The sequence below is a fragment of the Elgaria multicarinata genome, chromosome 16 (assembly GCF_023053635.1).
Source record: "Elgaria multicarinata webbii isolate HBS135686 ecotype San Diego chromosome 16, rElgMul1.1.pri, whole genome shotgun sequence".
Taxonomy (NCBI): Eukaryota; Metazoa; Chordata; class Lepidosauria; order Squamata; family Anguidae; genus Elgaria; species Elgaria multicarinata.
In genome coordinates this window covers 8,685,819-8,710,800 of record NC_086186.1, presented here as the reverse complement: position 1 = coordinate 8,710,800, position 24,982 = coordinate 8,685,819, and the positions used below count along the sequence as shown (strand labels likewise).

At 44.2% G+C, this 24,982-nt stretch overlaps 2 protein-coding genes across 2 annotated transcripts in view; one reads left to right on the top strand and one right to left on the bottom strand.

Annotated features, from left to right (window-relative positions):
• The window catches only part of RFX7 (regulatory factor X7), a 44,625-nt gene extending 34,522 nt beyond the window's left edge, over positions 1-10,103 (bottom strand). The window contains exon 1 of the mRNA XM_063142818.1: positions 9,818-10,103. Coding sequence (XP_062998888.1) covers positions 9,818-9,966 — 149 coding nt within the window. The 5' untranslated portion in view covers positions 9,967-10,103. The remainder of the gene's footprint in view (positions 1-9,817) is intronic.
• Positions 1-24,982, top strand: part of PIGB (phosphatidylinositol glycan anchor biosynthesis class B) — a 301,093-nt gene that overhangs the window by 234,547 nt on the left and 41,564 nt on the right. The gene's annotated exons all lie outside the window — the stretch shown is intronic.

Here is a 24,982-nt window from a genome sequence, read left to right as displayed (position 1 = left end):
CCGGAAAAAAACGGTTTTTTTCCAAATTTTTCTGGGCCTTCACATCTCTACTTGGAAGCTAGTCAGATGGGATGCTGTGAGATTCACTTCCAAGAACTGGTTCGTAGTTTGGGGGTACTCTTAGACCCATTTCTGTCGTTGGAGGCTCAAGTAGCCAACACGGCTCGGAGTGCCTTTTACCAGCTTCGGTTGGTTCGCCAACTACGGCCTCTCCTGGACAGGGATAGCTTAACCACGGTGGTACAGGCATTGGTAACCTCAAGATTGGATTACTGCAATGCGCTCTATGTGGGGCTGCCCTTGAAGCTGCTCCGGAAGCTGGAGCTAGTGCAGAATGCTGCAGCTCGGCTGTTGTCTGGAGCTGCCCCTTTCCAGCATGTAACTCCTCTGCTGAGGGAACTGCACTGGCTGCCTATTCACTACCGGGCCAGGTTTAAGGTTCTGGTACTTGTGTACAAAGCCCTAAACAACTTGGGACCAGGATACCTGAGAGAGCGCCTTCTCCCTTACCAACCTGCCCAGTCACTGAGGTCATCCGAGGGCCTGCTCCTGGTGGTTCCACATAGATCCATCCTCCGATTGGAATCCACCAGGGCAGCGGTTCTCAACCTGTGGGTCGCGACCCCTTTGGGGGTCGAATGACCCTTTCACAGGGGTCGCCTAAGACCATCAGAAAACACATATTTCCGATGGTCATGTATTTGTAATTAGAAATAAATATTTCACAATATATAATTACATATTGTTTTTGTGATTAATCACTATGCTTTAATTATGTTCAATTTGTAACAATGAAAATACATCATGCATATCAGATATTTACATTACAATTCATAACAGTAGCAAAATTACAGTTATTAAGTAGCAACGAAAATAATTTTATGGTTGGGGGTCACCACAACATGAGGAACTGTATTAAAGGGTCGCGGCATTAGGAAGGTTGAGAACCACTGTACCAGGGGAAGAGCCTTCAGCGTGGTGGCCCCCCTCCTGTGGAATGCCTTGCCTCTGGAGGTCAGGCAGGCGCCAACCTTGTACTCCTTTCGGCGCCTCCTGAAAACATCTTTGTTCCAAGAAGCCTTTCTCTAACATGCAGCCTTGGATTACTGTTATTGCTTCTTTTAAATTTTGTTTTAACTGTTTTTATTCTGTTTTTATTTTCATTTTACCTTGTACACCGCTCCGAAATTTTTCAATGGGGAGCGGTATATAAATATTCTAAATAAATAATAAATAAATAAATAAATAAATAAAACATACATAGGATTAGGTTGTTAGTTCCAATTCATCTGTGTCTTAGGTACCACAGCATAAACGTGCAGTTAGGAAAACATGGGAGTGATCTACGTGTGTGAATAGGCGTCCCACTGCCATCCGAGGATTGGCTGGTGGCATAGCTGCACCACATTATGGAATTCTCTGCCTCCAGAAATCCACTGGGATTCCACATATGTGGTGTTGCAAGGATGCAGTTAAACCTCATTATTCCAGCAGGCCTACAGCCTGACAGCTCCTTGATTTGCTTGTGAACTTTGGTCCCTGCCCCCCATTCCTTCACATCTTGGATAGTTTTATTTCTGTGTGCCATTTATTAACTTTAGGAATGGCTGTAGATGAGGGCTGTTGCACCTTTGTCAGCCCCAAGGCTGATTTTGATTTCAGAGAAGCTCTTGCAGGGTGGGGTGGGGATTTCAGTGGCAGAAGCAAAATACATATATATATATATATATATATATATATATATATATATATATATATATCAATCAGCCTCTTCTAGCTTAAAGCTCTTACTTCTGATAACTAAGCCTTTGGAAAGGCATTTCAACCTTTTAGAACTACACAAAAAAACCGGGAACAACTAAACAATCCGTGGTTGGGGAAAAGGAAAAGTGGCCTTTTGGGAAGCCCTAAGAGGCCAAATTTACACACACACACACACACACCGGCTGTAGATTAGTGCTTGTAACGTTTGGTTGTGAGCTGCTTTGAGCAACTAACTATGAGCTGGAAAATGGGATGAAATGAGTTAGAACATTTTCTTATTTCTACTTTGTAAATGTGTGGATTTTAAAATAAATAAATAAATAAATACACACACACACTTAGAACAAAACAAGCACAGACATCAGAGAAAAGTGCAATATTTCAGCTCCTGCAAAGATGGTCTCACTGAAACAAGAAATCTTTCCAGAAACATTGAAATATGACTCTCTAGGACGGAATACCCTTCCTCCAACCCCACACTGCTCACACAAACAGACCATTCACACACACACACACACACACACCTCAACACACACACACACATCTAGCACAGCAGCATACTGCCTCAGGCAACCTTCCTAAACACATTTACTTGAGAGAAAGTTCAACAGAAAACTGCAGGACATATTTCCACATAAGCGACTACAATCCAATACAAAGGTAAGTGTGCCTACATGCACGGAAATCCATGGGCTTCAGTGGACTTTACTCAGTGCTGGATTGAAACCACGTATATCAGAGGTGTGGAACTTCTTTCATCCCATGGGTTGAAGTTCTTGGGGGCCAAAAGCACAAAAATGCCAGCATCTTGTAACATAAAACTCTTACTGCCATTAGCCAAGCTTTTGAAGAGGTACTTCAGCCTTTTAGAATGGGGAAGAAAACTTCACAACAACTGGAAAGCCAACAAAATTATCAGTGGCTGTGGGGAAAGGTGGGTATGGCCAAGGGAAAGAGCTGTGGACACCTGGAGAACCCCCCAAATCTGGACTAGGACCCTAGGAGGGCCAGATTTGGCCCTCGGGGGGCCACACCTGATGTATATTTAGGATTGGGGTACTACATTTTATCAATGCCAATCTCAATTTTCTGCAATGGACATTCACTCTTGACTCATCTGCAATGCTCATCTCTGAATGGGTATATATCGATTATTAAATGTTGCTATTCCTAAGAACTGTACTAGTCTACGGGGGCAGCTTCCTTGTGGTACTTTTTTTTTTTGGTAACCTACAAAAACTATTTGGGAAAGGCTTTTATTAAAACGGAAATAATTTTCCACTCTGTGTTAACTTGCAAGAGAACTGTCTCACCACAAAGTTTGTATAAGTGAGGGGAAAGGCTGGAAATATCAGAGTGAAGGAGTTGTAAATTCATAAAAAATATATATCCTCAAATAGAATAAGAGCTAGAATAGAGTTGATACCACATGTGAAGTTAGACTTAAACCCATTACTATTTTGCTAAACTACCCTAATATGTCTTAAGAGAATTAGTTCTATACATGGAAACAGCCACTAGAATCTGTTAAGCCAAATTACAGAAAACAATTAATATTCCAACAGTTGCAGGGTGGAAAATAAATTCACCAGTATACCTTTATGCGAATGCTGACTAGTTACACTCTTAACTTTTAGAGGAAGTAAAACAAGGCGACAATATGATTTCCCTCAAAAACTGAGTTTATCAATTATTCAAGCAAGGATTATTCAACACGTATTGTGTACTTTGGGATTTTGTAGATTTGGCAATTGTATAGCATTTGTATTTAAATATGTATTATATATACCTTGGTTATTTTAATAATAAAAAATACAAGCGAGACTTGTAACAAAACATTGCAATGTATCCTGACTTTCTGACAGGAACGCTCCTGTTAAAGGTTCAAGCCAGAGCCAGCCGTGTTCTCTTCAAGAGCACTCCATTCCATTCCCTGTGCATGCATGCACACTTACACACCCCATTTTCCTCCCACTCCAAATGACGGCTGAGCATATTCAGTCCTTGCTGGTTTGCTTTTGCCCCACTTCTTGAGAATGTTGCTACCCCCCTTTTCTCAGTGGCCCATTTTGGAAACATTTCCGTTGGCACTCACTAACCTGAGTTTGCTATTAGAGGAAGTGGGCTTTTAAATAGTTGATTTCTGTGAGTGTGTGTGTTGCACTAGTGAAGTGTGTATAAACCAAAATCTCACCAGCTGGACTTTTGTACATTCCTTATAGGTTGATGTATCTGGTCCTTGTGCCATTACATACTTGCTTTACTTAATTTCTGTTGCTTGTTTTTGTGTGGTTGTATCTCCGGCAAACCACGTCATGCATGACACCACACTATTTTATTTTCATTGTTATTTGTTATTTTTATTCCATCATCAAAAGGTCAGGGTAGTTCTCACAACCACCCTGTTGAGTAGGTTAAGCTGAGAGATGTTGACTGGCCCAAGGTCATTCACAGCACAACCCTATGTTTACTCAGCAGTAAATCCTACTGAACCCAGTGAGCCTTACTCATAGGTCAGTATCTATAAGATTGCAGCCTCAGATGGCTTTACATTTGAGTAAATTTGTGCAGTTAAGTCTCCCCAGTGTGAGTTCAATACTCTAACCAGTACATCATGATGGTTCTCAGAAAAAGCTATCAAGGCTAATATGTTTATTTCATATATGTGTCTTGTTCTTGCACCTCAAAGCACTCCAAGAGTGGCTAACAATGAAGTGTCAAACTAAAATGAATAAAATATTAGTATAATATTATTAGCATGTATAAAATAAAGAATTAGCATTCATATAGGGTGTGATTGTGGCTTTCAAAGCATTTTTATGTATTATTCTTGGCAACTGTTACTGCAACCCTGTAGACACCTTAATCCAGCTTTTCCCAACCTGCTGCCCTCTAAATATTTTGGAACTCAACTCCCATCAGCCCCAGCCAGCATGGCTTAATGGTTCAGGAATGCTAGGAGGTGTAGTCCAAAATATCTAGAGGGCACGTTGGTGAAGGCTGACTTGGTCATTATCCAGACATTTAGGGGGAGGATGAAAAAACGGTGGCTAATTTAAGGCCACCTAAAAGAGTTTGTGGCTGAGGTGACATCTGAAATAGGGACTTCCAAGTTCATATTCATGCAGCTCAATCCTATTCATATTTACTCGGAGTAAGCCCCACAGAAGTCAATGAGGCTTGCCTCACATAGGACAGATTAAAAATCAATCTTGGAGTTTTGCAGAAATGTCAACCTGTTACTTAGAGAAGAACTGAAAACCTGTCCAGAGAATGGAGGGGGTGTTTAGACACCCCAAGATTCATTGGTGCCTAAAGCTGCTGCACAAACAAGCACAACTTGACTGATTAGTCACAATTAAGCTTGTCTGAACTCACTACCTGGTACTAGCAATGCATCTTCTGGATCTATGTAACTAGATAAAACTGCACATCCAGCTGTGCCAATCTGGAATAAGGGAACCTTTTGTTATACCACTGACACATGACATCTCCCAGTCTTGAACTCTTGAAAACCAATCTCAATATTTAGAGATTACTTCCAAATCTTGGTTATTTCAATTTAGTTTTGCCACAGTGAGCGTCTAAGGTCATTTTCTAGCATTCATTTCTTTGTGCCTCCTTTAAAGCAGGGGGATGGGGAACCTGTGGCCATCTAGACAAGGTTAGACTACAAATCCCATCACCCCCTGACCATGCTGGGTGGGGCTCATGGGAGTTGGAGTCCAATTACTTCTAAAGGTTCCCACCCCTGCTTTTTAAAAAGTTATAAAAATAAACCAGAACCTAACGAAGTATTTTCAATAGTCCCCAAGATAGAGGGTGTTTCAGGCATCAGCTTTTCACAAGTGAAATCTGACCCCGTTGTTTGGGTCTTATCAGCAATTACAGCTGAGCTGCTACACTTCTGCCAAGCTCATTTTAATCACCAAAATAAATTAACCCATAGCTAAAATAATAAACTAATTATGCTGCAAAAGGCCACCGATGTCACATCCTACCGTAACTGTTGCCCTTACAGGAGAAGGGACACGCTCAGACTTGTTTATGACCTCCAAGACTTCAATTTTAGTAGCTGCTATATATTGCTGCACCCTTTCACAGTGACAACTGGGAGAGCATGTTTAATTGGTAATCAACCTCAGCATTATCTGATCAATCAGTGGGGGCCACCAATTAATCAGCAAGATCAAATTTTAGTTGCTGGGGCTGCAATTTAAGGGTACATCTTTATTTGGAGGGGGCATTTTTGGTACAGGGGTGCTACTATGACGGGGAATGTAAAAAGATGGCCTTTCCTTCTAACACAGAGTGGGAGCTTGTTTATAGTACTATAAGTTACCGTACACTTCCTTCAATACCTTGAAAGGGTACCTATTTATTTAGATGTAATCCACTAAAAGCAGATGAATGATCAACTGAGAGCTCTTTAAGTGGGGGATAGCTCAAATTACAATTCACTGTGGAAACAAGCATATCTTTAAGGTTTTATGCATTTATTTATTATTCCACTTTTACCTCACCTTTCCTGCAAGGAGCTCAAAGGCAGCATACATGAATCTCCCCACCCCTTTTATCCTCACAAAAGGGTCGTAAGGAAGGCTTGGCTGAGAGACAGCCAGTGGTCCAAGTGAACTCCATGACTGAGCAGGGCTTTGTACTTGGCATCTCCCAGTCCTGGTTTGACACACCCACCACTATGCCAGACTGGCTCGAATGGGCATGGTCTCACCAAGTGGGTGCTACTAACATTGAAATCCTATACGTACTTCCTCAGAATTAAATCCCACGCTATTCAACGAGGATTATTCCCTAGGAAGTGTCTCTTCGATCGCAGCTGAAGTCAGCTAGGTTAAATCCTCAAACATACAGACCTTCAGATGCTCCTTTTAGCAAGTTAGTTGGAAAGATGAGGTGTCCTTTTAAGCATTATTACTATGTCTTAATGGGGAACACAGACCTTTTGCTACCTACTGTACACAGCCCTTTATGTGGCTTTTACCCCACCCTGTTCCAAAGGCTCAGGGCATGAGATTGGCATGGCCTTCTGGGGCATAATATAATTTCAAGTATGAGCTGTGTTCTACGAAATTCCTGGCCAAGCACATGGACACCAGTAAACAGAGAGATAAGCCATTAAACTGAAGACTGTTTACTAGCAGTATAGTACAAAACAGGAGCACGTGCCACTTCCACAGCCAGCCAGCCACAGGCATAACATGAGAATAGTGTACATCTATAGAGTATGCGAAAGGGCATGATATTATGGGCATGCTGAACAAGTTGGAAACCTTAAAACATTTTTCAGTTGCTGTCTCACAAACATGGCCTCAATATGAAAACCGAGGAGGAATGGTTTTAAGGACAGAGGATATTCTTCTAACTTCTATTTAATCATACCAAGAGTCAATTCCACTTCTTGTTCTATTCCCAAAATCATTTTATATGCCTTTGAATCATCACCCTGCCTGCGCACAGGCACATTATTGAGAAAGTGGTGAACATTCACCCAGCATTGTAAGGCAAGGGGGCTGGTCTTGGAACAGGAAGACTTGGGGTCCTACATTCCCATTTGGCCATGGTCCAGCATACAGAATTGCAAGGGATAGCTCCATGAATGTTTCCCCAAGACTGCTTAGAGGAAAAGTGAAACACAAATGAAATACATTCCAGCTCCTTAACAAGTTTGACACTGAATTTGAAAGGGACTCCCTTCCTGCTCAGGATTGCAGTCCTTGGGTACCAAAGAGCAGCTAATGCATTAAAACGAAACTAATCTTTCTTATCTGGAGCATGTGCCCTAAGGCTAGAATCCTAAACACTTGGAATATAAGCTCTTTTGAGATCAATGGGGCTTCCTTCCAAGAGAGGGTGCTTATGATAGTCTGCCCCTATTTATGACATTTGGGCAAAACCCATGGATGGCTTTGGGTACTCTGCACTGGCTGATTGACCACAGTCCCATTAAGGGCACTACCCAGCAAGTACTGCCACTGGGCATCCTCCATTCACTCACAACAGGTTCCTTAGCAAGCCCTAAATTAAAACAACAAAGGCAAGAGCAGTACTTAGCAAGTTGCTTCTCTAGGTATGTATTTTTCTGTTTGTCTTCTAAAAAGTTATGTTATAGACGCTTCAATTATCTCTGTATGTATTGAAATGAAACAAACACATTTTGGTTTTGTGCTTGAAGTAAGCCTATATACATCCACATTCAAGTAAGGGGGAGAGGTTTTAGTTAGTAGCCATTTTGTCTTCCCAACTTGGATGTAACACTTCTGAATGCCACTGATGTAAACAGCCTGATTTTCTGAATACGGGGAGAATAAGAGAAAAAAAATTAAGTGGGTGTCTAAAAAACAATACTGTTAAGTCAAACACTTGGAATAGCAGCAGCAGTAATTTAATACACAGAGCGCTGATAGAGAGACTGTTAGCAGATGAATTCTCTAACTCATGGCATTCTGTAAACAAAACAATGGTAGTGTGTAGATTATGGAGTCAGCAGACAGAACGGCATTTTTCAAGATTTTTAACAACAATGTAATATGTACTCTATTCCCCACAGCCTGCTTGCAATTTTTATTATTCCAAATGCAATTCCTTCACACAACCTATATTATCTCTACTGACAATCACAGCAAAGGAGAAGATTCAATCTACCCTATGTATTTTATGCCATGTTGACTTCGATTTTTTCTATGTGTATCTCAGAGCAGCACAAAAGCAAACGTTTTAAAGGGTTCGAAGATATTACGCATATACACACAGGAAGCAGCAGGCCTTTGCAGATTTTTTTTTAAAAAAAGCATTAAAAGCCACGTTGTTTTTATGTATTTGGATTCCAAAAAAAGGGGGGGAAGGGGTTCAATTCAACAGAACAAGGCAAAAACCAGACGCCTCCTCCACTTCACATGCTCAGTTTCATGGGGAAATTTTCAATGGCAGACTGAGTCCCTGGATCTAGGAGAACGACCCAGGGAACGACGTATTGCAGTCTTTTTTGAATGAACACCTCCTGCAGCTCTCTTGCTGAAAGGGAAGGTCTGCTTCTGACGGGGGGTGGGGGCGCGAGAGAGAAACAGACCAGCGCCGAAAAAAGGTGGGGGGAGGGCTGCGGCGGCTGTAAACAAGTGAGGGGCTGCTGCTGCTGCTGAGCAAGAGGCAAGTCACCCCATTCTGGGTGTTTGCAGCAGGGAGGGAGGGGTAGGGATGCATGTCAACATGCGGCAGAGACGCCCCCCGCCTCCTCCGACAAACGCGGCTTCCTGGGGTGGGGGTGGGCGGCGGAGGAGACGAGCCCAGCCGCCGGGCGAGGCGATGCCCATCCACCGAACGACCTGCTGCTGCTTTACATATGCCATCGGAGGGGTGTGGAGGCTAGCTTCCCCCCACCCCACCCCACCCCACCCCCGCGAGGCTGAGCAGAGCCCTCGGAAGCGGAGCCACCCCGGTGCAGCCGAGCCCTGTCGCCTGGCGAGCTTTTGTGTGGCGCTGACTGCACGCGCCTCCTTTGCGCACACACGCGCGCACCGCCCGAGCCCTCGCTCCGCGCGAGCGTGTCTGGCTCGGCTGCCTGCCTGTCTGTGTGTCTGTCTGTCTGAGTCTCGCTCGCTCGCTCGCTCGCCCTCCGCAGAGCCAAGTAAACACATTTTCCATTCCCCCCTCCCCCACGCTGCAGACACGCGCCCGCCCCACCGTCGGGGCGCTGCAACTCGCCACCTTCCTCCTCCTTGCCGCTGAAAGAGGATTTTAGCCAGAAGGCAGCAACATTGGAGGGGGGGTGCGTGCATGTGTGTGTGTAGTCCCGGCGCTGTGCAAGCAACACAAAACCTAGAAATGAAGCGGCGCGGTGAGAGCCGAGCCGAGCCAGACCCGGCACCGCCGTGGCGGGCGAGCAAGCGAGCGCCCTATCAATATGCAGCAGGCAGGGCGGCTGGGCACATGCAGCGCATGCAGGAGAACAGCGACGGCGCTCGCCCTCTCCCCCCCCCCCCCCGAAGCCTGGCGTTACCACCACCACCACCCCTCCCTTCCCCACTCCCCGGCTCACCAAATAGAGTTCTTGATCTTGTGCTGCAGCGCGCTGGCTTCCGTCCCTTGCAGCCCGGGCACCAGCGCCGGCAGCGAAGGGGGGGCCACCGGGCCGCCGCCGCCGCTGCTGGGGGGTTCGGGCGGCGGCTGCTGTTGCTCGTCTGCCATCACTGCCGGGTCGGGGCTAGCTACCGGAGGAGGAGGAAAGAGCGAGCGAGGGAGGGAGGGAGTGACGGAGGAGGACGCGCAGCTCGGCTAGGCCTTCCCCGCCGCTGCCGCCGCCGCCGCCGCAGCCCTCGCGGCAGCCGCTTGGCCCGGCTGCTGGCTGGAGGGGCGCATCCCCGGGCAGGAGGAGGCGCCGCTGCCGCCGGAGGAGGAGGAGAAGGAGGAGCCTCCTGCGGCCGCCGCTGCTACGCTGGGGGGCGAGGGAGGCGCATCACGGCCCGGGCGCGCTGGAGGAAGCGGAGCGGCAGGAGGCAGCCCTGCCGCGCGGCAGCAGCACCTGGTCGGCTGGGCTGGGCTGGGCTTCGCTCCGCCTGCCTGCCTGCCTGCCCCCACTGGCAACCTCCTCCTCTTGCTGCCGCCGCCGCCGACTCGGCCGGCCGGGCAGCCTGTCTGTGGTGCGCGCAGGCTCAGTTGGGGCGCCCGCCCTGCTGTCGTCGCGGGAGGAGGGAGCGAGAGCGAGAACGGGGGAAGGAGGCCAGCAGCGAAATGGGACGCGCGTGCCCGCCCCGGCAGCAGGAGGAGGAGGAGGAGGAGAAGGGAGCTCCTCCTCCCTCGTGCTCGGTTGGAGCCCCTCGACGGAGCGCTGGGCTGGCAGGCAAAGGTCCTTGGGCGCCTCGGCCTTTGGAGATGCGCCTTCGCCCGGCTGACGCGCAAAAGACCTGGCCCTATTCCGACCTCTGCTGGGTCCGGCTTCCGACGAAGCGGCCGCAATCTATTCCCCGGCGGTCTGACTCCCGGGCCTGAGGAAAGCAGTGCCGGACTTGCTTCAGCCCCGAATGCGCCCTTCTTGGGGAGGTAGCAGCCCCGGCGTCTGCCCAGGGCTGCGCCCGTCGGCCTCCGTCTGCCAGAGCCCTCCATCGTGCGGAACGGAAAGAAAGGAAGGGCACGACTTAAAAGACAACGCGCATGGGACACGCCGAGCAGTGCGACTCGAGACATGCCTACTCAGAAGTCCGCCCCGTTGAGTTCAATGGGCTTCCTTCCGAGAAGACGCGCAGCGGTTTCATACCCACTTGTGGCCTGGTGTGAAAAGGCTCCCGCAAACATCCGATGGCATCCCAGGCAGGCAGGCAGGCGCCAACCCCTTGGGCCAGGCTGGCTTAGACGGAAGGGCTCAGTGGTGGCCCCCCCAGATGGCAATGGTGCAGGAAGGCGATAGCCGGCCGCTGCCCCTTCCTTTTGGCTATGCTGGGAAGGAGGGGTTAATTTCAGGTCCAGTGAAGGTTAGGGCAGGGTCTGCTTGACCCTCACCACATCCAGACCTGGAGTTTGTGTTCTCCAGTTACTGACATCAGGGACTGGGGGACAGCAGACCAAAGTCCTTGCTCTGTTGCCCAGGCAAGGGCAGAAGGCCAAGCCTCTCTTATTTGTACTAAGCCTGGCCAGGCTTGAGAGTTCCAGCTAATGATGGGGGTTGATGTTGCACACCTCTGTGCCCTTCTGTACTGAAGCTTAAGTGCGCCTGTGCACCCCCCCCCCCCACACACACACATGCACTCCCAGAGAGCTCAGTAAGCAGCCCCCAGAGACCCTGGTAGTTGTGAACTAGTCATGGCACCCTTCACTCAGCAGTTGCATGAATATGGGTTGCTTATTTTATTCAATGCATTCAGATTTACCATCACAAAGTGGCTTTCAACCAATAAAGAGGTTTGAAACAAGCACAAATAAATACACAAAAACAGCACTATCAAAATTGGGGAAATTAAGCCAAGTTTGAGGTTTTTGTAATCAGACCACACATATGAAAAGCCAGTTTAAGAAGGTCTTTAAAGCTTTTTTAAAAGGCTTTCACCACAGGTATAATGTACAAAATCAGCAGGTATAAAATTCCACAATTGAGGGGCCACCACTAAGAAAACTCTACCCCATATACTTGCCAATCTAGCTGTGCTATCTAGTGGACACATGAGTGGGGGCCCTGATAATGACCTTAGCATATAGGCCGGAACATAGCAATGAAGCTGATCCTTTAAGTAGTATATTTTTAAGTAAATAGGTATGACGGCCCTTATCCAAATTTGGACCCTGGCAAGGGGTTAAAGCAGCTTTCTCCAACCCGGTGCCCCCTGATGTTTTGTACTTCAACTTCCATCAGCCCCAGCCAGCATGGTCAGGAATCATGGGAGTAGTAATCCAAAACATCTCGAGAGTTCAAAGTTCAGAAGGTTGGGTTAAAGCCCCCACCCACCCTGCCCCTCCTAGCCCCAATCTGGATTTTGGGCCCTAAACTGCTGTTTATTTAAAACATACACACTCATGCAATTGCTGCTAATGTGAATGGTCTCATGTCTAGTTCGGCCCTTAGTCAAGCCAAAAAGTATCATCTTCCTCAGCTCCCTCCACCCAATCTGTAATTCAGGAGTAATAATGCTGGCTTAGTTTATAGGGCTGCTGTAAGGATTACTGTAATGACAAGAATTGCTTTGAATACTTCAAATGCATGCTATGTAAATAAGCAATTTAATCATATGTATTTGTCATAAAGTGCCTCAGACAATAGGTGCTGTGCAATAACAAAACTCAAGAGAACATGCCCTGCCTGTAGGCTTACAGTCTTTAACCATCCCTGCCCAGGGCCTGCCCAAGACTTTTAGCTGCCTGAGGCAGAACAGCAAATGGTGTTTCCCACACCCCCAAGTGAAGGTGCATTTTTGGGCACCTGAGGCAGAAAGTCCCACAAGTGTCTCTCCCTGGAAGTAAATATACAGTAATAAAATATCACCCCAAATTGGGTGCTTGAGGTGGCTGTGCTGCACTCTGCCTAATGGCAAGACCCGTCCTGTCTCAGCCAGAACCCCTTAGGAAAGGGAAATGGACAAAAGAAAATGTGGATTTCACTTACCACTGTGGGAAATACAGTGAGAATCTGAGGCTCAGCCAAATAAGTATCTCCACTGTTTTCTTAACAACATGTCTGAGGAGAAGTGAGCAGGAATATTCTTCCACACAGCTTTTGCTTTAGGAATGTTACAGGGCAACGTTCCTCTCTTGTCGGGCCTGTATTCATCCTAAAGTTCAGGAGTTACTAGGCCAGGGCCTGAAACAGTGAGACAACTGCCTCAGGTAGCAGATTTTCAGTGTCATGTGAGGGCAGCACAGGTTTAGCTATTTAATTTGTTATTGTATTGTCACTGCCAGGGATGGGAGAAGTGCTTTGCGGAATTTTCTGCCTCAGATGGTGGTGGTATTATTATTATTATTATTATTATTATTATTATTATTATTTACATTTATATACCACCCTATAGCTGAAGCTCTCTGGGCAGTTTACAAAAGTTAAAAACAGTGAACATTAAATATATATATACAAAATTTTAAACCATAAAAAGCATAAAATACAAACAAAAACAGGCAATATCCATTTAAAAACAACTATTCTGGGGTCAGTTAAAAAACTCAGCATATGCTGTTAAATGCCTGGGAGAAAAGTCGACCTGGCGCCGGAAAGATAATGTTGGCGCCAGGTGAGCCTCGTCAGGAAGATCATTCCATAATTCATAGAATCCATAGAATCATAGAATAGCAGAGTTGGAAGGGGCCTATAAGGCCATTGAGTCCAACCCTCTGCTCAATGCAGGAATCTACCCTAAAGCATACCTGACAGATGGGGCCACCACTGAAAAGGTCCTCTCACTTTTCATCCAGCCTTGGACAGTATACTCCTTGAATTGGAATGGGGTTAGGTGCTCTTCACTGCTCCACCACAGGCACAAAATGTCTTGGGAAGGCCTTGGGATTTGTTCCCTACACCTCAACAGATCCATGAAAATAAGGGCCAGTCCTTAGGGAAGGGCACATGGAATTTACCAAAGCTTTCTGCTGCTGTTCTCACAAAATCCTGAAAAAGAGTCTATTCAATAAAAGGAGAGGAAACCAAAGGAGGTGCACTGTTTTGTGCTGTCACCCTAAAGTTGTTCGTTTCTGACATGTGCCTCAGCTCTTGGGCAACTGTGCTGCTGCTTGTATCTCATGTGGGGGAAAGGAGAGCCGCTTGGTTACGAGAGATGGGAAAATGAAAGCAATCCTCTATATTTTGTTCATCCTTCAAGGGTCGCTGTCCCTCAGGGTGGCTGTTGGGCTCTTGCCACGTGCCAACTCTGCATCTCGTAAGGAGAAGGGAGAGTTGCTTGCGCAAAAGTGCTGCTCTGCCTCTGAGGTACTGAGTGGGGGAAGCACATCAGAGCAACCAGTGCTGGTAACAGTGCTGCACTTTAAAAAGGCGGGAAACACCTGCACATCAAGGTAGCATTTGTGGCCTCCAGTTACGGTCGCTGAAGTGAGGCAGAAGGAAACGGGCTAAACATCTGACTTCTCACCTTGTTCCTTCTTTTCCAAGGACAAGGGAGCGAAAAGCAGCCTTTCTGCCATTTTGAACAGAGGTTGACTTGCTCTCTGCAATGGACAGAAAGAAAGGAAGCCATTTTGGCCCTTGGCTTGTGCCTCAGGAATATGCCTTCTGCCATGAGGCTGGGAGAACGTAAATGGTGGCTGACTTCCACATTTGGAGGCAGTTTGCCTCAAAATGCCAGTTGCTGGGGAGTATTGCCTTCAGGTCTTTCTTGAGAGCTTCCCAGAGGCATCTGGTTGGCCGCTGTGGGAAGGAAGCAGGATGCTAAGCAAGGTGCGACACTTTTTCCTGATCCATGAGGGCTCTTATGTTCTTATGAGCCATGCCTTCTTGGTCTGTTTAGTGGCTCCATTCTGTGGTTGGCCTGGCTGGAAGTAAACATGGCCAGGCCAGAAGTGATATGATGTGCTGCCAGTGCCAACAAATTGCCATCTTAGCAGCACACATCAAAGAATAGAATATCAGCTTCCCTCAAGCAGAATGGCAGTGTGGAAGCAAGCAGCACAGGAGATCCATAAGCAGGGAGCACACAGACCTATTAGAGGCCTCACTGGAACCTTCTTTGCTGATGTGAGGGAACATCCATTTGAACAAGCTTGCCATGGGGATGTTGACATTTGCCTGGTAGAGGACAATACCAGCTGATGACAACAATTATTTGTTGTCGTAGAACTGTGGAGAAAAGGACCCATGTCACCTAGGGGCTGCCAGTCTCAGCGATGTCTTGAACATTAAACAAGGCTATAAAATAGAACCAGCAATCACTCCCACCCCGCAGAAGATGGAAAAGCCTTAATCAACCTAGAAGTAAACTAGGAGGGCAACCAGGATGATCAGTGGTTTGGAAACAAAGCCTGATGAAGAAAGACTGAAACAACTGGGCATGTTTAGCCTGGAGAAGAGAAGACTGAGGGGAGACATGATAGCACTCTTCAAATACTTGAAAAGTTGTCACACAGAAGAGGGCCAGGATCTCTTCTTGATCATCCCAGAGTGCAAGACGCAGAATAACTGGCTCAAGTTACAGGAAGCCAGATTCCGGCTGGACATCAGGGAAAACTTCCTCATGGTTAGAACAGTATGACAATGGAACCAGTAACCTAGGGAGGTTGTGGGCTCTCCCACACTAGAGGCATTCAAGAGGCAGCTGGACAGCCATCTGTCAGGTATGCTTTAGGGTGGATTCCTGCACTGAGCAGGGGGTTGGACTCGATGGCCTTATAGGCCCCTTCCAACTCTACTATTCTATGATTCTAGTTTGGCAAAACTCTTGAGTAGGGCGTTCCACAGGACAAGTGAAACCACCAAGAATGCCTAATGCCCATATTTATTATTTATTTATTTACAATATTTATATACCGCTCCCCATTCAAAATTTTGGAGCGATGCACAAGATAAAATAAAAACAGAGTAAAACACTTTAAAATAGATTTTAAAAGAAACAAAATGTAAAGTGAACCATGTGCTTCCAACAGCAGAAACACCCAAAGAAACACCCTATCATTGGAGGATCTGTGAGTGAATATGTAGAAGGAAACATTGCTTTGAATGTACTTCCTATGCCGATTGCAAGAGAAAGAATCAAGTATAAATAATTCCTCTATATACCTTTTTATTTGGATTAGAAAGCAACATTACCAATGGAGGGTCACATGAGAATATGTACAAAAAGCAGTTGAGTCTCTATATAACTTCAGACCTGTTGCATTGCTTGTCTACTTTTTTTTCTTTCTAAAGAGTGTGTATTTTTTCTTTCTAAAGAGTGTGTTTCTCACACTACAGTTTGAAGAGGTTAGACAAGGAGAAATTGGCACGACGAAGCAGCCAGTCCAAGGATAAATTTAGCAGCCTCACTGATATGAGGGCCAAGCTAAATTTGGGTTCCCCTCCCTGTTTCTTTTGCAGCACAGAAAGGAGAGCTAGTCTGAACTCCTGCCAGCAGAACTAAAAAGTGCACTTGATTAACGTACACTCTCAGACAAGGAGAAAAACCAAGCTTGCTATTGTTTTATGTCTGCACAAGAAAGCAACCTCAGACTAACTAGTGCACAGTTTTTCAAACCAATTTGGTTGATCCAAATTTCTCTAGTCTACACTGCTTGTTAACCCACTTCTGTTTGGCATTTCCCCACCCCCCACCCCCACTGCTCACCAGATCAGGAACTGTAACATCAGAAGCAGCTCTAGGAATGTATGAGCATAAATCTGTTGGCATGGGAAAACAGAGAACAGTCTGAGACAGCAGCACAATTCCAAGAAGGGGATTGTAGCTTTGCTGTAGTCAATTGTGCATGTCTCCCATAAACAACGTATTGGTTAAGTAGCAATTTAGCCGTTAAGGCTTCTAACAAAAAAATCCTGAGAACCATAGTTTGGGGAGGTATTGCTAGAGATCACTAGGCCACAGAACTACAGGGTTTCATGAGGAGAAGGAATGACTGCTAATCCAGTGTAAAGCAAAAAGCTGGATGAGAAACACCAATGTCTGGGCATCATGACTGTAAAAAACGTGTATTGTGCTGCTGTTGAAACAATGTTTTGCTCCTAATTTCATCACATCCTCTCATTTTCCATTTGCAGTCAGAGAAAGAAAATTACATAACCATTTTTATTCCTTATGATAATATCATAATATCTCAGTCACAACCCTTCCAATCATTACAGCAATACAATAGTAAACAATAATGATAAATAAGTTTCTTTTGCCATACTGATTTTACCTCAGAAATTTCAATCAATATTATTGTATTATTTATTTAAGGGATTGATTGCCTGTATATCAGTAAATACTCCCAGGACATCTGCAATCAGTAAAATAAACACACACACACACACACAGAACAATTAAAACAATAACACAATACCAGCCTATTACATGCTTCAGCATCAGCTTCTTCCTGCTTCCGTTTCAACTAGCAGGGCAGGTGCCAAGGACAGTATGGCAGTTGCAATTGCCAGCATCTGGGTGGAAGAATGGCACACTGACTCTGGATGATGAGGAGGTCATTTTAGAAGCTAATCAAACCAATGGGTTTTCTGCAGCCTGTCGTATATGTGGTGGGGATGTCCTATTATATCAAAGATTTTTAGTACAGTGTTTGATAAAATCTGGATATCAAGTTTTGATAATTTAAATTGGTGTTTTCAGTTGGGCAGGAATGCAGTGATGCGTAAGTAGAGGATTTAACATCTGTTCCCTTGTTATGGCTGGACAACTTTCCAGAGCTTTTCCTCTCTGGTTGGACCTATTGAATTGTCCAACCCTAGAGTCTAATGGAGACTAGTGGGTCCCAAAGGGCTCTAGGTGATTTTCCAGTTAGTATGACTCCTGTCAAAACCCTGGTCACTATGGGACACAGAACTGACCCGGACAGTTGACACAATCTCACCCAAGATATAGAGGCAGATCAGTCCCTCGGTATACCTTGGAACTGTGGGCAAAGAAGCAAGCAGGACGTTGGCTGGAACACAAGTGGATAAAGAATCGTCTTGAATCCAACCAAGCACTGGTTAAAACTAAAGCTTGTGCCTGCATGACAACTTCTTTGCTTTTCTTCTCTCTTCCTTTTTCTTCTCCTCTGTATCTTTTGTTATGATCCTAGTTTCCATTGTTAAATTTTAAAACAATTTTAAAAAATCACTGGGGCCTTAGCTAGACATCAGGAAAAACTTCCTGACTGTTAGAGCAGTACGACAATGGAACCAATTACCTAGGGAGGTTGTGGCCTCTCCCACACTAGAGGCATTCAAAAGGCAGCTGGACAACTATCTGTCAGGTATGCTTTAGGGTGGATTCTTGCATTGAGCAGGGGGTTGGACTCGATGGCCTTGTAGGCCCCTTCCAACTCTGCTATTCTATGATTCTATGATCCCGGGATGATCCCAGGGTCATCCCTGTTCATGTAAATGACACACAGGGGATCCCAGGAGCAGGCAGGGATGACCCTGGGACAATCCCGGGATAAACCTTAGGTCTAGCTAAGGTCTGGGTTTCAGGATGAAATAAGAGCTGGATCAAGCCAAAGGACTATCTAGACCAGCATTCTGTTTGTACAGTGGACAACCAGATATCCATGGGAAGCCTACAAGCAGGACATGAATGCAACAGCCCTCTTCCCACCCTCATTTCCCCCAACAACTGGTGTACATAGGCATCCTTGCTCTGATTACTGTATGTAGCATATAGCCATCAGGACTAGCTGATGTCTGACACTGCTCAATATTTCACCAGACCAACAACAAGTAGTCCAAATGAATTGATTTGTCATTTAAAGAGCAGGTGGAGCATGAAGAAGTAATACACTGATCAAGAACAAGAGAGATTTGAGGGGGGCAATGATTAACACACTGGCTTTTGCTCCTTGGGAAGAGGTTCAAGCCTAATTATTCTTGCTCAAGCAAATTAAATCAAGTAATAAAGTCATTATATATTAACAGCTGTATGTATCTGCCCAGCTTAAAGATTTGGAGACAATACAAAATATGGACTTCCAATTAATGCATATATTTAAAATAATTTCCATGTGGGATTATTACATAATAGCAAGTGCTAGCGTCCATACCTTTCTCTAACAATCATGGAGGTAGCATTTGGCACACTAGTTTGTGCAGAACACTTTTAAAAAAGATTAAATGATCAGAGGTGGAGGTCACCAGCCTTGGTGACTCATCCTGGGGCTTGTTGCCATACTGTGATGTAATGTTGCGTTATCTTGCGATGATGCGCTGGAGCAAAGGGGGAAAAAGAGAAAGTCATAAGAAAATCTGTATCACCCCAAATGGCATAGTACAATAATTCAAGAGGCCTTTACTACATCACAAATAAAACAGTGAATTGGGTCTCAGAATGGAAGGAGATATACACACATACACACACAGCCAGAGGTACCTTCCTGGTTTTGTAATGAAACTCAGTGGGACTTCTGAGTAGACATTACAGGTATGCGCTGTAATCACATCAATAAATTTATTAAAAGTCCATTATTCCAGAATCCCAGTCAAACTCTGGGAACTTTCCTCCTTCATCATTCTTAAAGACCCCTTACATTCCCAGGGTCATCTACTATAGAACCAATAATAAAACCATATGATTTTCTAATCTAATTTTAAAACTATATGCTGTATTGTATTTTATGCTGGTTTTATTACTATTGTTAGCTATGATGGCAAGGGAGGTGTTCTGATGAGAAGGCAGAGTTTTAAAAAAGTTTAGCTAATAAATAAGAGCTCTTAAGTTATATGATGTGATGTGATGGCCAAGGATTTGTAATTCAGTGGCAGAGTGCTGCACTGCATGCAAAAGACTCCACATTCAATCCTGGCAACGAAGGCTGGGAAAGACCAGTCTGAAACCCTAAAGAGTCACTGTCAACCATTGTAGGCTCCATATAAAGAAGCACCTTTGTTCCTATTCAGTTGCTGACATGGAACCAGGATATTGGTATTAAAATTCCAGCTCAGCTATAGGCTCATTGAGTAGTCTTGGCCAAGTAACTACTTTTCAGCCTCTGTTCTTTCTCTATACTATGTGGGGAATAATTAACTGTATCAAAGGGTGTGTGAAAAAAAAAGAGGTTTTTACGCTATGGCCACAGCTAGACCTAAGGTTTATCCTGGGATCATCCAGGGTTCGCCCCTGCCTGAGCACTGGATCCCCTGTGTGTCACCTAGATGAACAGGTTTGACCCCTGGATGATCCAGGGATAAACCTTAGGTCTAGCTATGGCCTATGACCCTGAGGGGTATCAACCTGAAGAGGGTAACAACAAAATCAAGGCTGTACCATCCAGCAACTGCTTTTTCTTTCTCTGCCTGCAGAAGGCGTGTTTTACAGTGCAATGGGATGCCCTCCCTAGTAAGTGTGTTTATGCAATTGTAACAAAGGGTGCAATTTGAATCATCCAATACCTCTTCCCAGTCTGTCCTTATCCGAATAAGCAGATGTTTGCTGTCCCAAAAGGCCAGTGGGCTGTGTTGCCCAATAAGTTAAAGCTTCTTGTAGATGTGCTACAGGTGTTGCTGCTGTCACTGTTGCATACTCCTTTTCCTTATGATGTTTTTTTTTTTTTTGCCTAGAGGTTCACATAAACACCACATGGAGCATCTGAGCCCCATTAAAGCTTTGCCCCAGCTGTGCAACCCTGGCCTCCTGCAAATAGAGAAGTTTACATGTGCTTAGTGCCTGGAACAATCCGTAGCTTCAGTTATTAGGGCATCAGAATATGTTTATTGTGAGGACTAAAGGCTTTGCTGCAATTTAAGTTGACCAGCCAACAACATATTGCTAAATCTAGATAATAGAAATCCAGGAGAAATCTGTCTGGATTATAGCTGGGAGATTATGGGAAAGCTAAATTACTGTATATGTTTTGCTGGCAAACATGCAACAGACATTGTCTGAGAAGATGGATGACTATGCAGAACACAGTAAAACCCGCTGCAGAGGGATTTCTGTTCTTACGCGGGGAGGGGGGCAGGGAGGGAATCCCTTTCAATTTATAAAATGCCATGGCCTGAATTAATTCTGCTGTTTGTTTTGATGGTGTTCTGTTGAGGAATCTGGGTTTAAAGTGGAGTCCTAGAAAGCAGAGAAGGCTTTGTCTGTGGGCCATGCTATTCACGTACATACATTTCCATGCTATTTGCTGGCTGGTTTATTCTCGGTGTACATTTTTGTTGGGCATTTACGGAATAAATTAGAATCTGGTATTGCTCCAAAGATTAGCTGCGATTGCCTCTGAAAAAACCAGCACCTCCCTTTCTGGGTTTACAAACAAACTACTCCTGCCTTTCTGAGGACAAACAAAGAATGAACATGAACTAACCTGACAAAAACACTCTCAAGCTTTTCCCTTTAATGATTTGCAAAGCACAAACAAAACAGCAAAAGGAGGAAATGCCGAATAAGGAGTGAAAAAGAGGTGGTTTCATAGCAGCACCCGCAGCACAGCGTGTCACTCCTGACATCTTCATTCTCTGTTAATGGGCTGCTGCTGTGTTTGCATGCATTTCTTTTACTATCTTATTTCACTTTGAGAGCTTCTGTACAGCTGGTGCTGATTGAGAGACTTATTCCACTAATTATATTGCAATGGAAAATTGCACTTTTTTTTAAAAAAAAAGGCTGCTGTGGCTACAAAACTATTTTTCTCCCACTAGGTTGTTTGAACTACAGAATTGCTTCCAGGGTCCTGCAGATTTGTCTAGGAGTCAATAGCATGCATATTCATTCATTCAGACAGTACATTTGAACATGGGTGTGTCTCAGTGGTATGTAAGAGCCTACTGAAAATACAGTTGGCAGGATCTTGCAGGATTAGATCAAGGATCCATCTAGTCCAGCATTTGATCTCCATCAGCGGTCATCGACAGACATGACATGATGCAATAGCTACTCCAAGCAGTACTTCTCATTTGCCCTCAGTGTCCAGCAATCTGAACTCACTGCCTTGAACAGTAGGGTTTCCAACTGCTTGGCATTAATTGTTCTATTTTCCATGAACGTATCAAACTTGTTTTTAAAACCACCTAAACTAACAGCCATTTCCACAAGCTGTGTTGTTGATGAATTCCAAGTTAATCACACACTGCAAGGAAAAGTTCTTTCTTGTATGGGGTGATTCATGCATTCTATTACAGACGTGTGAAAATGTCTTCTGCACAAACTTAAATTAATAGGATCGTGTCAACAGAACTACTTACTCAAGTAGCATTGGATCATGTATGCTGTAATTTCCTAAGGACTCCAAAAACAGGCACAGTAAGAACCAATGATTCAGTTTTCATAACAAGGTGTTGGCATAACAGAGGCTGAACAGTAGTCTGAAACATGTCTATCAGTGCCGGATCTTCTAAGCTGTAATAATCAGAATAAAAGTGACCAAACTCCTGAGCTTAAAGGATTATGCCTTGTGGAACACTTGTAGTATTTTCAAGGAAATGCAACTGGACAATGAAACACTTTTTGTCATAGGGCTGATGAGATTTAACAACATTTAAGGTCCTTCCCTCCCGCCTCCCCCAGACATAAAGCTGTTGCAATCCGAGCATATTACCAGGGAAAACCTCTCTAGCGGAGGATTCTGTATGGCTAAATTATGAAGCCAAGGGCATTGTTTGGATTAGGTTGGGGAGGAGGATGCCAGTGACTCTGTAAACCCAAAGGAACAAAGGAAAACAAAGTAACTCCACGGCTTCAGGACTGCCCAAAAAGGGCTGGTGCAAAATAGCCATTAAATTGTCTAGAAATCATCTATTCTACAGACATGTGAACCAGGAAGCTGGGCTTCCTTACAGTTGCTGCATGTCCAGAATTCTCAACCCAGGAATTTGTTTTGAGAACCAGAAGGAAATGGAGCTCAATGTTTCTCTAGCTTCCGCACAAAAATTAACTTCTCTTTATCCCAAGTTTTCTTCATTTTAGAAGTATAATGTGGGTGGGTGTGGGTGTTTGTGGGTCATTCTATTGTTACTATTATTGAACAGTTGCGAGTCAGAAATTCTTGCTGATGTATTGCAAATCACTCACCCCTGCATTCTTAACAGCCTATTTAGTTTTCACCTATGAAGTAATGCTACAGGAGAGAATACAGGAGGTTCTACTTGTGACCCTGTGCAAAATGACATAACGTTTTTGAAAGGCAAACGGTGGCTCTTTCTGTGCAAGCACAAGGATATTTTGACCAACCACAAGGCCAATTGACTGAGTTTGGACACAGTACTAAGTTGGGCCTGCTGTGTGGAAATAGAGGCATGCCCAGTTTGTGTTCCACAGTGTACTCTGGGGGCTGGTGACACTGGCTATTTTTACACTTAATATTGGACAATTTCCCAGAAATTTGGAATTTAGGACAAGACAAGGAAGCCTTATGGATTGCTGGTGGCCTGAATATGTTATTAGTAGTTTAGTGATTGATAATAAGTTTTTAGTTATTAGTACTTTAGTCATTGACAAAAAGTCTTTGGGTGACTGTAACAGCTAGGGGTTCAACCAGCTGCTATAGCTATCTGCCACCATCCAACCAGTTATTTGCCCTCTTTCTGGCAGTACCTGCTTCTTCTTAGTTGTTCTTTTTCACCTCCTTTGAGAGGTCCACCTGATACCTATGTTGACTTTTCAGCACCGGGTAAATACCCCTTCCTCCACCTTCTTCTTCTCCTCAGGCCTTTTAAGTTGCTATATGTTCTTCTGCCCAACTGTAGTGATTTAGAGCTGTTCTTATTCTGTTGGGTATTTTTAAGATCTTTCTGGTAATTGTTGGTTCTGATGTTTACTATCCGCTGTTGTAAACTGTTTTGTTGTTGCTGCTTTTAATTAAATTTACTTTATTTATTATGTTTTCTTTTGTATTTATCTACATTGCCCTGAGAGTTTCAGTTATAGGGCGACTCCTGCATTGAATAAATAAACAATTTGTCTCCATGAAATATCCCAAGCATTCTTCTCTAAAATTCAGATCTGCAGCAGGAAGCCTGGCATGCGTCGGACCAGCTGGGCTTCAATGCCTGTTCGTCTTTCGCACCAAAACAGGTCCAGAAAGACATACGAAGTCCTAAATGTTCTTAGGGCAAAAGGAGTAGCTACTGCTAGCCTATTCCTGTTCCTAATCCTTCTCGTGTTGTTGGGATCTGCACTTGCCAAGGCTTTGACCCCAACAAGGTTAATATTTTCTATTTGTCAAGCATTCTAAGCAGTTCACATATATTACCCTAATAATATAATTCCCAAACTGTGGAATCTCCTGCTCTCCCTTCAGCGTTACTCTTGGCCCTTCCTCTCAGCTTTTTGAAAAGGTCTTAAAACACATCTTTTCAATTTGGCCTTTTAAATTGAATGTGTTATTTATAATATTTTTAAAAGAAAAAAATAAAGGCCTTTCTGTGAATCAAATTAGAAGAATATAATTGAAATGCAAAATTAGTGGCTTTGTGTAATTGATAAAGCAAACCACTCTATTTTAAATTGCATCGTGGTAGAAATATGTGAAGTTCAAGTGGCTATCATTTAGCCACTAATAATAGTCATTGGCTTGTGTAAGAATGAAATATGATTACTGTAGCACTATATTTCTTCTTAGTATTCGGTAGGTTCAAACAGAAGGTCAAGTGTTGATGTACAGAGAACAGAAATCCCACTTTGTTTTGGCAAGATTCTCCATAAGGGAATGATCACTGAGAGGTCAAATATATCTCAAAAGTGCCTCTTAATGTAGTAGTATTATAGTTCAAGGGGAGCAAGTTGGCTATAAAAAATTTGAGATGTTTGTTCTGGATAAAAAAAGCACCTACTGATAATCTCATCTTTCTTTCTTTCTTTCTTTCTTTCTTTCAAATCACACACCATGCCACAAATGTACACCACATATCCATTGTATCAAACATAATTACATCACCCAAACCAATATGGTATAATTACTGTTCTTAATCCCCCCCAAAATTTATAAAAATTATAACCACCAACATCATTAACACATCTTATATAGTATTTCTGTTACAAATGTTTTTTAGATGGTATAAACAAACAAATAAAAATAAAATAGCACTAATAACCAATTGCAAACAGTTTGTGAACTAGCATAAAAATCTTAACTCACATAATTGCATAGATCA